Below are 14,030 nucleotides of genomic sequence, written 5' to 3' on the forward strand. Positions count from 1 at the left end.
CATTCCACTGTTTTTTACCTGTGGCACATCTAAACACTGCAGGACAGCGGCCCTTGAGGACTGGAGTTGACACCCCTGTCAGCTAAATGTAGGAGGAGGAAAGGTGGAAGATTCAAAGACTTAAAGTACTGCATCGGAGATGGACCCCCTGATGTTGTTCAGTTCCTTGTCCCACTTATAAACCTCTCACATGTGGGAGATGCACACAACACACACTCTGCTTTAGTTCTTTTCTCCAGCAGAAATATGACTCTGAGTGCTAATACCGTGCCGACATATCACGGGCCACAAAAGTGTGTTTAAAACATTGAGCAACCGAGCCATCACACACACACACACACACACACACACACACACACACATGCACATTCTCACCAGCAAACCAGAAGTTCATTTAATATTATCCTGCAATGCTCCGGTGGGTCATTTTGCTCTGCACACTTTAAAATGACAAGTGTTTCTGTGACTATGTGCATATGCTAGTTGTAGGTCAGGAATCTATGCGTAACATTTCCAAAAACAACACAAGGTTTGATTAAAACCTATCAGATATTATATATCTCTGTGGACAAAATTAACTGCTTACCTGTCAGTAGTTTTGTGAATGGAAACATAAAGGGGCTCAAGCACTGGTTATAGCTTGCGCTTTACGAATATGCTTACAAACATTGTTAGAATTAAAAATAATCATGTTTGGTGTCATGCATGCATAATAATATGCATTGCACTCTCTTTATTTAAAACTCATATACCCCTGAGTTTTACTATGAACCTCTTGGCAGCTTCTCTGATTAAAGCTCTCTTTGTGAGTCTTACATGTCCAGGCCGTACCCTCCCACTCACCCAATGACTGCTGGGACACCAGTCCCCCCCCCCAGTGACCCTGCAAGGGTCAGCGGGTATAGACAATGGATGGATGGATGGATGGATGGATGGATGGATGGATGGATGGATGGATGGATGCACTCAAACATGTTCAGTTTTCACATTTTTCACAGAGCGCATAAACTCATTAGATGCATATTAGACACATTATCACACACAGTCGCATACAACATCACAGAGAATTATGTGAATCCTAAACATTACAAGATAAACATCGGAAGTATGTGGAGATAGCATATCAGACGATTTAAAACATTTTTCACTAAAAAGTTAACTCGTAAGAATAAATATGTAAGCACTCTGTGTGTTTGTATTCATTCATCCAGTCAAGGCAAACATGCAGCACAATATGGTACAGCAGTAACATTGTAAGTCACTATTACTCTGCAGTAATTGATCATGTTCATTTATTTGGATTTTCCCAGACATTAAAAACATTCAACAAAGAAAACATTCAGTTTAAGCTTAGAAGTGAATTATTCCAAACACTCCAATCTACTTTGGGGCTTATTTGTGTTTACAAAATTAAAAAAAAAAATATTGTTTTTGAAAGCGTCAGAACTGTTATATATTTTCAGGAAAAACCTGTTTGTCACTATCTGATACTAAATCTCACTAACCGTTTTGTTTTTAAGGTCAGATAAAATCAACAAAATTATTTCTATTTGCTAAATATAGAAAAACAGAAGAGAGAATTTTTATCACTTATTTTTTTATTAAGAGTGAAATGAGATGGTTACCAACATAAGTGAAACAGTCACTCATAGAGGAAGAAGTCACTAGTCAAAAGGCAAGATAAAAGTGATTAAAATTGGCAAAAGCAGTCAGGCACAAAGACAGTTATTTTGTAGAGACATGTAGAAAACGTATTTGGCTGTGATGAGGATCACAGCCTCTCAAAGCATCAGTCAGTGTTTTTATGTTGGCCACAAATGAGTCTCCAAACAGTCAATACCTTCAGGTTGGTAACTTAAGGACAGCAGAGTCGATGTTTTTAGCTTTGGGTATCACTTTTGGACTCACCTCAGTCCAGAAGACTCTTCCTGAGAAGAGCTTTAAAGGCAGCCTATAAACCAGACTGCATTAAACCAGTTCTGAAAAAGTAAATGTTCCTAAAAAAAAAAGTAAATGTTTGACACAATGTCAGATAAAGAGGGGGGGAAAAAAAAAACATTCCGTGTGTTTTTTTTAATGTTTTTTTTATGTGTGCATAAATATCTGGTTTCAACTGTATGTAATACATGCAATCTTTTCAAGATGCAAAATTTACTTCTCAAACATCTAAACTGACATTTTAGGAATAAATTATTACTTCACCAACTGCGTGAAATGTACAGAAACAAAACACTTTTTCTTCCTCGTATCTCAAAGCATAGTGTCTTGTAGGGAGACAGAGTTTGAGGATAATGAAAGCCCTTATACATTGTAAAAACAATGTTGAGAGAAAGCATAATACTAAATCAAAACCCAACATATAAAAATTACTTTCATTGTCTTACAAAAAACTGACTCCCAAAATGTGCTGGTTTTGGATACAAGCTTAAAATGTATTTATTGGCTTCTTTTTATTGCTCTGTTTGTCAGAAAACTGTCTGAACTGACATGGCACCGCCCAGCTGTTTTTCTACTCTCCTGTTTATGGACATCATGTACCCTGACGTTTTGGTGCCCACGTGATCCTACAGGTATGTTACAGCACCCATAACAGTGTCCAACATTTTTAACAGCATGAGGTAACATACCCAGGCTGACAAGCGTGCGTGCCACCCACAGCACATCGGCCACCAGCGCAGGAAAGATCAGTGCACTGCTCAGGACGTTCCCATATTTCTGTTGGAAAGGATCCATCATTGTCATGTACTTGTTCTCTCTCATAGGCCTGGCAAAGAAGAAGCCACCTGCAGAGGGAAAAGCAGCAGCGCAAGTTGTTATTCTGTTTGTGGGAAGCGATCGAGTAATTAATGTTGGGACAAGGTCATGTTTCTGCCATGTAAAAACCCGGAGTGGTGAGCAAAAGAGTGAACGGACGTGTGTGTGTTTGTGTGTGTGTGTGCGTGTGTGTGTGAGGGTGAACAATTGCACAAACAAGTGTTCCCTCCTGATAACACACTGAGACACCTTGAGCTGAGATCAGGCGTCCTTCTGGTCAACAATAGACCGCCGCAGAACAGGGAATGTTATACTTCCTGCTCAGAGACTGGGGTTTCCAATTCATCCTCCACTAACATCCCACAGGCTACTCTGACAGCAGGACAGCGTCGGCTATTTCAGCGGCTGTCAACATTTAACAAACCGATTAGTTTGTTGACTTGGCTCATTCAGAGGTAATCTTTCAAACCTCTTGGCTGAACTCATTTCATTGCACCTGTTTTTTTTTTTCTTTCTTTTGATTGCTCATAGATCTATTTTTACCACGAGTGGCGCATTTAATGATGCAGAGTCAGATTGCCGTTGGGTGAGGGAGAGCCGCACTTGTCATGTCAATGAAGTTCATTTTACAAAGAAGGTAATGAAGCAAGGAGCCGTGTTGATTTTGTTCCCATGATAAGAATAGTAACCATAAAATGTGTGCTTGTCACAGTGTTGTTGCTAAGCAAATAGCAAGCACCAAGGGTTTCTCATTTCTTACTGCTTCTCCCACCATGGTGTTGCAACATTATGAGCCGTCTGCAAACTTCACTCACCTAAGAAGAAGGTCAAGACATAAGGAACGGGCATGAGCGCCCAAACCGCACCGAGTGTTGGGTTGTATGTTGCCTCAGCGATACCCAGAATGAAACCTCCTCCCACCCATGTAGCTGGAGAGAGAAACGGATAAGATATCTCAGGGACGTGCGCTTGACAACAAGCTTTTCAACAACACTTGTGTCATCAAGTCATGGGTGTTCCCGAGTGAAGACGGTGTGTTTGTCTTTACCAGTGAGAGTGAAAATCCCAACAAGCAAATTAATTTTGCGTCCAGCCAGAAGCGTCATCTCCATGCCGTCTCCTGTGCTTCTTTTCTCTACCCTCTTGGAGCGCATGGACGCCCAGATGCCTGTGCCCAAAATCACGACGTAGAACACCGCCATCACCACTAGACCGGGGACGTTGAGAGCCATCTTGAGCTTAGCTTTTGTGCGTTTAACCTGTTAAAAGACACAATTGAAGAAGACGAAGAAGAAGCAGCACAGTCACTGAAACATATTTCAGTGACTTGCAAGCAATAATTAAAAGCTTCATTTACAGAAAAAAAATGATTTCTTCAATCAGTTGTATTTATAAAGCACCATTCATACTAAAAGCAGCTCAAAGTCACGTATAAGCAGTTTAATTTGCATGTATACAGAAGGAATAAATAGGAGGAAAGTGTTTGGGACATAAACAAATCCAAGAAAACTCAAGCTACAAATGAAAGGTTTTATCTTGAGATTATTTTCTAAAATACAAATTGCTAAACTTTATGCCACAAACATCCAACGACTTCAGTTAGCTAAATTTCAGCCAAACCCCCATAGAGTGAAACCTACCTACAGTATATGAACAATTACAACGAAAAAGATTGTTCTGTTAAAAACCAAAACTTTTTCTCTGCAATAGTCAATAATTGTTCATACTAATGACCAACAAGCAGTATTCAGGTGCAGCTACACAGGTAATACAGTAAACTGCAGGTACAACAAATGGAAAAATGCAGATTTGATCTATGGGGAATGTAAAAGTTGACCAGAGTGAATTTTGTAAAATGTTCGTCTTTTCACATTGATCAGGTAGCTGCGACTTTCACAGTCAAGGCTATTTTGGTAAACCTTCCTTGAATAATTGTTATATGCAAGACATTTAGCAGTGACCTAAATTGTATTGGTGTGTATGTTATATTTACTCTGCTCTTGTAATGCAAGGACTAGATCATCCACAGGCACATCTCCATAATATGGTTTGTGTATCTACTTTGTTTTCAACAGCACACAGATTAAAAACAAAAAAGTGTGTTTGAATGTTGCAAGTCTGGATTCAATACAAGCTGAATTTCCCCCATATTTGGAATGTGAAGTTAATATTTAACCCTTATGTTTAAATCATGTTTTTCTTAATTTCCCAATGGTATTTTTTCATTTTTTTAAAAAAACTAATTATTTAGATAAGTCTAATCAGTACTTAGATGAGCCTTTTTTTGTAATGACAATTTCTGGGCATCTGCAGCATGAAGACAGCTTGCATTCTTCCATGCAAGAAGATGCCACTTGATGAGCCNAAACAAACAAACAACAAATGCATAAATAAAATACATCTTGTTACTCAAGGCAAGCAAAGCATCACTACCTTCACCGTCTCTTCTCCCAAATTGCCATGGTCCCCCGTGCAGCAGCCTGCAGCCACACCACAACAAAACCCTTAAACAGAGAAGTATAAAATCTGCACCATCTATCGCCACTCACCACCCTGCAGAGGTCTCACCTCTGCCTCTCGCCTGCTGTTTACCCCCACCACTCTTTCTCTCTCTCTCGACTTTCTGTCTTCCCCATTGGCTCGGCTTTGACTCATCATACTGCTTTGGTTCAGGCTCTACATCCTCACTGCAATCAAAGCTGTCCAGAAGTGCCATAGCGAGACAGTGCTACAAACAAAGATTTTCTTACCGTTTGAACTTTGTCACCTCTTGAGGATACATGCTTTTCAAAGCGTTAAAAAAAAATCTTAAAAGTGTGGCCTGTCTTTGCATTTCGCCACTTTTACTCTGGAGTAAATAAAGCGCACCTGTTTGTAAATTAATCTAATTCCAGCTGGATATTATAATTTATATTTTAGTCACATCTGCAGCTTTCTTTTTTTTTTTTTTACCTGTTGGATGCACCAGGGCTGCATCCAATAGGTTGGCTTAACTGGAATGTTTCCACGAATATAAGTTGACCTGAAGTGTTAAAATAAATTGCATCTGTGCAACCTGAAATATATGAACTAATTCTAGACTTGACCTAGTTATGTCTGCGTAGCTGGTTAGTAAATTTTGGTTGAATAATTGTATGGTTTCAAAGCTTTGGTTTTCTTTTATCTTACGGTAGCAATGCTATTGAGTGATTATGGTTCAGTTATGTAATTTTATTTCCTATTTGTTTGTTTTTTCACATTTAAATATGTTCAGGTAGTTGGTCTCGGCTGCTGCACATTTTGACCACCAGAGAGCAGTGTTTCAAAAATGATTACTGTTTCTCAACACGGGGAAGGAAATACACCTTATTTTCTTCTTGTGTTGCTATGCTACATGCTGAACTTGGATGTGAACTGTACGTGTTATATCTGCGGGAGATAGTTTTGGCAGAAAATCGGTAAATATATACGTCACTTGTTGAAATATGTTGGTACGTTCATTTATGTGATAAGCAGTCAGTATTTTAGTAAGATGAAACGGATGGTTTAGGGAGCCTGTATGTGCGGTGCAGGGCGGCCATTTTGTGCGTGTGACAATAAGATGTCCGATCATCGGTGTGCTCCAGCATTAAGAGTGAACTGAGACGTTAAATGTAAGTGATGATAAAATAAGTCGTATCACAACTCCATTCGTTCTAAATCAGTGAGGTGTAATGCAGCTCTCAGTATTGTATTTGTGCAGTCAGAGGCCACTGCCATATTTCGATTTCTTTTCTTTTATTGAATTTTCTTTTTGTGCTTTTTCTCTGTTATTTTGGAGATCTGCCGCATTTCATCAGTAGTTACCTACTGTTTGCTACCAAACAGTAGGTAACTACTGATTGTTGAACAAAAGTAAGAAACAAGACAGCTTTGTTTAATCTGTCTCAACTAAAAATAAAATACACTGCACATTAAGAACCCCAGTTATTGTTTTCCTGTGAGGCTAAGTATTTTTCCCGGGCTACATCTGCATAAGCATCCAGATCAACCCAGGTTTTAGAGTTTTTCTAATGTGATGGGACATGATGTAACACAGTCACTGCATCGCAAATAGTTTCTGGGAGGTCTGTTTACCAGATATACAACTACACTTCAAACCTGTGATGTTACTCCTATGTGCTAAATGTAGGAGGAGGAAAGGTGAAAGATTCAAAGACTTAAAGTACTGCATCGGAGATGGACCCCCTGATGTTGTTCAGTTCCTTGTCCCACTTATAAACCTCTCACATGTGGGAGATGCACACAACACACACTCTGCTTTAGTTCTTTTCTCCAGCAGAAATATGACTCTGAGTGCTAATACCGTGCCGACATATCACGGGCCACAAAAGTGTGTTTAAAACATTGAGCAACCGAGCCATCACACACACACACACACACACACACACACACACACACATGCACATTCTCACCAGCAAACCAGAAGTTCATTTAATATTATCCTGCAATGCTCCGGTGGGTCATTTTGCTCTGCACACTTTAAAATGACAAGTGTTTCTGTGACTATGTGCATATGCTAGTTGTAGGTCAGGAATCTATGCGTAACATTTCCAAAAACAACACAAGGTTTGATTAAAACCTATCAGATATTATATATCTCTGTGGACAAAATTAACTGCTTACCTGTCAGTAGCTTTGTGAATAGAAACATAAAGGGGCTCAAGCACTGGTTATAGCTTGCGCTTTACGAATATGCTTACAAACATTGTTAGAATTAAAAATAATCATGTTTGGTGTCATGCATGCATATTAATATGCATTGCACTCTCTTTATTTAAACCTCATATACCCCTGAGTTTTACTATGAACCTCTTGGCAGCTTCTCTGATTAAAGCTCTCTTTGTGAGTCTTACATGTCCAGGCCGTACCCTCCCACTCACCCAATGACTGCTGGGACACCAGTCCCCCCCCCCAGTGACCCTGCAAGGGTCAGCGGGTATAGACAATGGATGGATGGATGGATGGATGGATGGATGGATGGATGGATGGATGGATGGATGCACTCAAACATGTTCAGTTTTCACATTTTTCACAGAGCGCATAAACTCATTAGATGCATATTAGACACATTATCACACACAGTCGCATACAACATCACAGAGAATTATGTGAATCCTAAACATTACAAGATAAACATCGGAAGTATGTGGAGATAGCATATCAGACGATTTAAAACATTTTTCACTAAAAAGTTAACTCGTAAGAATAAATATGTAAGCGCTCTGTGTGTTTGTATTCATTCATCCAGTCAAGGCAAACATGCAGCACAATACGGTACAGCAGTAACATTGTAAGTCACTATTACTCTGCAGTAATTGATCATGTTCATTTATTTGGATTTTCCCAGACATTAAAAACATTCAACAAAGAAAACATTCAGTTTAAGCTTAGAAGTGAATTATTCCAAACACTCCAATCTACTTTGGGGCTTATTTGTGTTTACAAAATTAAAAAAAAAAATATTGTTTTTGAAAGCGTCAGAACTGTTATATATTTTCAGGAAAAACCTGTTTGTCACTATCTGATACTAAATCTCACTAACCCTTTTATTTTTAAGGTCAGACAAAATCAACAAAATTATTTCTATTTGCTAAATATAGAAAAACAGAAGAGAGAATTTTTATTACTTATTTTTTTATTAAGAGTGAAATGAGATGGTTACCAACATAAGTGAAACAGTCACTCATAGAGGAAGAAGTCACTAGTCAAAAGGCAAGATANACTCCCTTTCAGTATTTTCCATCCAAGATGCCACTTTGGTGTACCTCCTGCCTTTTCTCCCTCTCAGCAGCATTGAGATGCACAGACTGAGAGCATCAGTTAAGTTCACACTTTAACTTCTCGACAGTCAAGCTAATTATCTGCCTGCTTCGCTAACGCTAACTGGAAGCCACACATTGAGTATGAAATGTGGGTGAGTCAGAAGTGGGATGGCTTAAGGGAAATGGATTTGACTTTTCATCGAGAAGAGGAAGGTAGCGTGCACAATCACAATGTTAAAAAAAAGGACAAAAAATGAAAATGAGAAAATGGGTGCCTACAACTGCATGGGTGGAAATACAAAAAAAAAAAACAGGAATACATCCGGTCGTAAGCTGACATTTTGCTCTTATTGAAAGTTTTGGATATTTTCAAAGTGCTGGTTGTGCCAGTTTTTTTTTTAAATTTCCCTATTACAGTCAAAGAATTGAACAAACTACTTATTTAAAGCAATACCTGCATTTTAACTGAATAAGAAGTCAACATTGAACATGCATACAGAGCAGAACGCATCTAATCTCAGCTTCCACAAAGCACACTTTATTAAAACCACGAACAGAGAAGACATAGAGAGCTAGAAAGCTCTGGTCAAGTATTTCTGGCAAAAGTACTTTTGGCTCCACTCCACCTCAGAGCTATTCCTAGGACAGGCAAGCCCTTGCACTTAGCATACCCCAAGCTGGCAGAGTTCTAGGAAACGTGACACGCAAACAGTCTGTGCCCTGCACTTATCATGGACACCAATCAAAAACAAGGAAACGTGGAACATATGCAGCAATTTGGGAAAGAAGAAATAATCAAGAAGTACAGGGGTGAGCATTTTCAGTGAATACATACTTACAGGGAACAGAACGTGTCAGTGATGATGTGAAGAGGGACAGAGGTGTGTTTTTTTTTCCTCACAAGGTGATCATTTCAGTCCAGGGAAGGAAGGATTCATTCAACACTCATCCTCGGTGTTCAGGAGAGACACAAACTGCCAGGTGTTTGAGGGAGAGACCCCAATGCAAACACAAATCAGTCTGATGTAATAAGGCCTAACACAAGAGGTTTTTTTTTTTTTTTTTTTTTTAATAAATTGCTCTACAGTCTGGAAAACGTAGGAGACTTGAAGTTCAAAGCTAATAAGACAGCGTCAATTAGCGAGGATGGAAGGCTCTGGAATCAACACTCAGATCTCCACTGGTTTTAAAGCTGACGGGGAGGGAGGGCACGGAGGTATACAAAAGAAACAGAAGCCGACACACAACCACCTGATTGGTACGTTGGTGCTGCAGCCAGTGCGCTTGCCTCAAATTGCAGCGAAAGCCCCTCCTGTTCTGATAGATTGTTCAGGATGGCATTGAGTTCAAAACATGACTTCAGCTACTCGTGATCGACTCAATTAACTCTCCTGCTGTAGTATGGCTTGCTTATTTTTTTTATTTTGTTAAAACCTGCCTTTTCTTTGCTGTCAGTAAACACACACCCTTCTTCTACTTTATTCCACGTATTCTAGAAATGCGTCAGTGACTCTCTGTATGCCAATTGATCACCTACTTTGTGTTTGGCATGTGCAGCACTCTCAAACATGTTGTCACATGCTGTAAAACCAGGTCTGGCAATGAGTTTAGAAATTAGGAATGAATGATTGCTTCACTCCATCTACCAGGATCTTCAACATGTTACAGGCTCAACCTGCTTAAGTGCTGAAAGACCTTTAGGGACGTTTGCTGTGGAAAACAGGTGCCAGATATCTCTGTTTGGTCTCTTCTCTCTTGAACAAAACAACATTGAATGTGCTGTTCTGTGGTTTGCTTCAAAGCGCTGATTAAAACGCAACAAGCAAAAAAACAAAAAAAAAAAAAAACAATTCACTTGTGTGGATATTTCATAGTAAATACTGAGCTATAATAACCAAACCGACACATCCAGATACAGTTTCACTTCAAAAGATTGTTTAATGGACTTTTAAAGCGGAGTCAGCGGGTTTTTTGCCACCAACCCATGACTCCACCACGCAGGATCGGTGACGATCACCAGCTAAATGTTGACTGCTGGGAGGTAAATCAAGCTCAGCAGTGATGACAAGTCTGGACAAATCTTGTCCTTTTAAGATTGTGCCACAGCCATTTTTCTATTCTCTTATGTTTAAGCAGTGTATACAAATTATGAGCTCACCCTACAGTAATTTTGGATATGTTTGTTGATAGAAATGTGACTGCATAAACTGTAACTGTAAGAACTGTGATTACTTGTGTTTGTCACTGATTGGAAATGTCCTTTTTTGGGGGGAGAAGGATTGGATTAGAGAGGGAAATAAATGTGATTAATAGTCAAGACTTCTGTCTTAAGCCCAATCAGGTTGTGGAAATGTTGTTTTTATCCTCTGTAATTAAGAAACTTCTAGCAGGCTCTATTTAAATTTTTTTCTATGTAAAATTTTCTGGTATCTTCGATAATAAAAGCAATATTTATACTAATTTCTATCTTCAAAGATAAGCTATAAAAACGTAGAGAATGTTGCTGAAACTTCTCTGACATTGACAAAGATCATCATCAGCATATTCTGCTTTGACTGTCTGGTTTAATGTAAAGACAGTCAGTTTACTTGAAGAAAAATTAGATTTCTTGGCACATCCTAGGGCAAAAAAATGCCACATAGCTATTAAGAGTAATTGACTATCTGCAAAACAACCTGTGCAAGCAAAGCCACTCTGAACACTAAGTTGGTTGTGTAAAAGAAGAAAAAAAAACACTAGAATTTAACTATTATGGAGCTAAAACAGCCTCAGTATTCACAAATGCACAGAATAATATTTACAAACGCACAGAACAAATGTCCAGCCTGGACTCTTATTGTGAGTCCAGGCGTCCTTATGGAACATAAAATGTGGCCCCAAACAATAAGATTCAACTCAGTAAGATAAAACTAAACTAAACTACACCCTAAGCATGTTTCCCTGTGCAGTCATTTTCATACGGTATGCGCTCATTGGTGGGTTCTACTGACATAGTCGGTTCTAGCAGGTTTTTCTACTTGTGTAATGTAGCATATGTCAAGTGTATAAAAACAGAAACTTTCTCTTACAACTGCCAAGGCAGACGAGCTCTGGCACAACCAAGGCATTTTAACACATCATGTGAATAAAAAGTCACACTTTTCAGAAAACACAAAGTGATTATTTTACTTCTCCTACAAGATTGAACATCAAAAATATGAAAAATATGAATCTTGTTCTGTGCATTTGTGAACATTGACACTATTTTTTACCTTCATAATCAAAACTCCTTTGTTCTCACTGTCTGATTTTGTTTTAGTTTACATTTAGATTGTTTTCTGTGGTATTTTCAGTGTTCAGTCACAGAAAAAACAAAAATGTCATGCGATCAGTAAAATTCGCATCAAAACATTTCTGATTCTTCTTTTTTCAAGGACGACAATTTGGCACAGCCTTTGTAGAAAGATAACTGATGTCAATGTAATGGCCTACACCAATGTGGCAACAAATATCTAATTTTTCTTCAGTGTGGGACGTGCTCCTTCTGGGGATGCCAGCGCTCTTCTGTGGGGTGCAACATAAGAAAAAGAAAATAAAAATAAACCAGACAAAAGTAACTGTCAACATTTACACAACCTCATCAAGCCTGTTCAAGAGACAAAGTCGATTGATTTTTAGCACTTATGGTGAGCAAGGCGACAGAGTCTAGGCTGAGAAAAATAAAAGAGAAGGAAGAATGACCTTTGAAGTTGGGATTTTCATGAGCTGGATCTGGAGATGCTCCGCTGCCACCGTGTTGTGGGGACATGTTTTGTACAGGTTAGATGAACAGTGGTGCAGTTCTTACATTTAGCTGTGTAAATAACAAGGCAACGGAAACATCGTCTCATGACGTGGTACACATAGAGCAGACCTGACCAAAACATCACTGATGGATGTATGAAGGGAATATCATGTACTTTAGTATCCACTGTGTACTAATCAATTGGAAGTGTTCATACACTTGGTTGCAAGTTGTCTTGTTTGACAGCAACAGTTGCTTTTGTTTCATGCTTTAAATACATTTGGCTGATTAGTGTTTTTTGCAAGCATAATGTGCCTCTTTGACCATGAGTGCTGCTGCAATTTAAAGCTTAAGACTGTGCATTAGCTGTTCTTAAAATGTGGAGTTGTCTGCTGCATGGAAGCCATCAGGAAAAAAATGTAAGAGCCGAAGTCACAGAAACACACAGTTTATCTCCCTCTTACTTTCGACATCTCAGAACTTCTTGTGAGGTTTGCAGTTGAAAGTAAATTATTATTTCGCCAACGATAAAGAGCAGAGCTAGCGCAGGCACCACGACAACACCAATTACCTCTTTGAATGAGAAATGTCTCGCAAACAAACCGAAAGCAAGCTCTAATAGTTTCATTCAACAATGTTTGCTGCTCACACGACTAACTAAATGCAGCACAGATTTCTACAGACCGGTCGATTGTTCAGGAACACGATCCCTAATTTTGGACTGCAGCAGCGTGATCCAACGCTGTGTTTTGTCAACTTTTATGTTTATTGATTTAGGTTGTGTTTAATGAATGTTTAAAAGACCTTCTCTAAGCCTAAGATGAAGTCGGTGATTCATGCACATGAATACTTTGCTTTATTCTTCCCTTAAATTAAATGAAGATATTCAAAGCCCTTCAGTATATATGAAATATTACAAATATTAGGCCAGAAGGGTAGATGACGCAAAATGTCAGCCTCACTTCTGTCAGACTGACTGAGGGCAGCTATGACTACAATCCAGTAGCTCGCCATCATCAGGGTGTGAATGTGTCCATTGAGATCTCAATTTGGCATTAAGGGCATTATAAATAATAAAAAAAATTGCTATTATTATTATTATTATTATTATTATTATTATTATTATTATTATTATTATTATTATTCAATATTTTGCCATTAGTTATACTGGCTTTATTAATTTGTGCATCTAGAGACTGGAATATTTGTCCATTCTTCTTTGTAAAAGAGCTCCAGGTCAGATTGAATGGAGAGTATCTCTGAACATCAATTTTTTAACTTTTGCCACCTTCGGATTTTCATCTGGGCTTTAACTGGGCCACTTTACCAAATGAGTATGCTTTGATCTAAACCAAAAGATCAAAGCATCTTTGATCTTTTGGTTTAGATCTTTTGGTTTACAGCTCCTAAACTGGAAGATGTTCATCTGGCCCAGTTTCAAGTCTTTCGCATGTTAGCATCCTCGTATCGTTATGCTACGATACGAGCATAACGATACTCTCACCAGATCTCTCACCAGATCCCTCATAATTTTTTTTTTTTTTTCTTTGTTTTTGGGGTGAGTTGATTTTCTTGCAGATCTCTCTGTAGTATTAGAGGAAGTTGGAGTGAATGAATTCACAACTCTAAAACCATAAAATTGACATGACAAATAATTAGCACCTCTGATTGTAGCTAATGAAGCAGGCAGAGATCCTTGTTTCTTAGTGTAACCGTCCAAGATATTTGTT

The 14,030-nt window shown here is 38.6% G+C and overlaps 1 protein-coding gene across 1 annotated transcript; it reads right to left on the minus strand.

Annotated features, from left to right (window-relative positions):
• Window positions 1-2,074: 2,074 nt before the first annotated feature.
• Window positions 2,075-9,689, minus strand: LOC103132896 (high-affinity choline transporter 1-like). Its single transcript, XM_007544667.2, has 4 exons — window positions 9,377-9,689; window positions 3,803-4,013; window positions 3,570-3,683; window positions 2,075-2,783 (listed from the first exon to the last, which is right to left on the minus strand). The coding sequence occupies exons 2-4, from the start codon at window positions 3,984-3,986 to the stop codon at window positions 2,437-2,439; spliced, it is 645 nt and encodes a 214-aa protein (XP_007544729.1). The 5' UTR covers window positions 3,987-4,013; window positions 9,377-9,689; the 3' UTR covers window positions 2,075-2,436.
• Window positions 9,690-14,030: the final 4,341 nt, after the last annotated feature.

Source organism: Poecilia formosa, unplaced genomic scaffold, assembly GCF_000485575.1.
Source record: "Poecilia formosa unplaced genomic scaffold, Poecilia_formosa-5.1.2 Scaffold11, whole genome shotgun sequence".
Taxonomy (NCBI): domain Eukaryota; kingdom Metazoa; phylum Chordata; class Actinopteri; order Cyprinodontiformes; family Poeciliidae; genus Poecilia; species Poecilia formosa.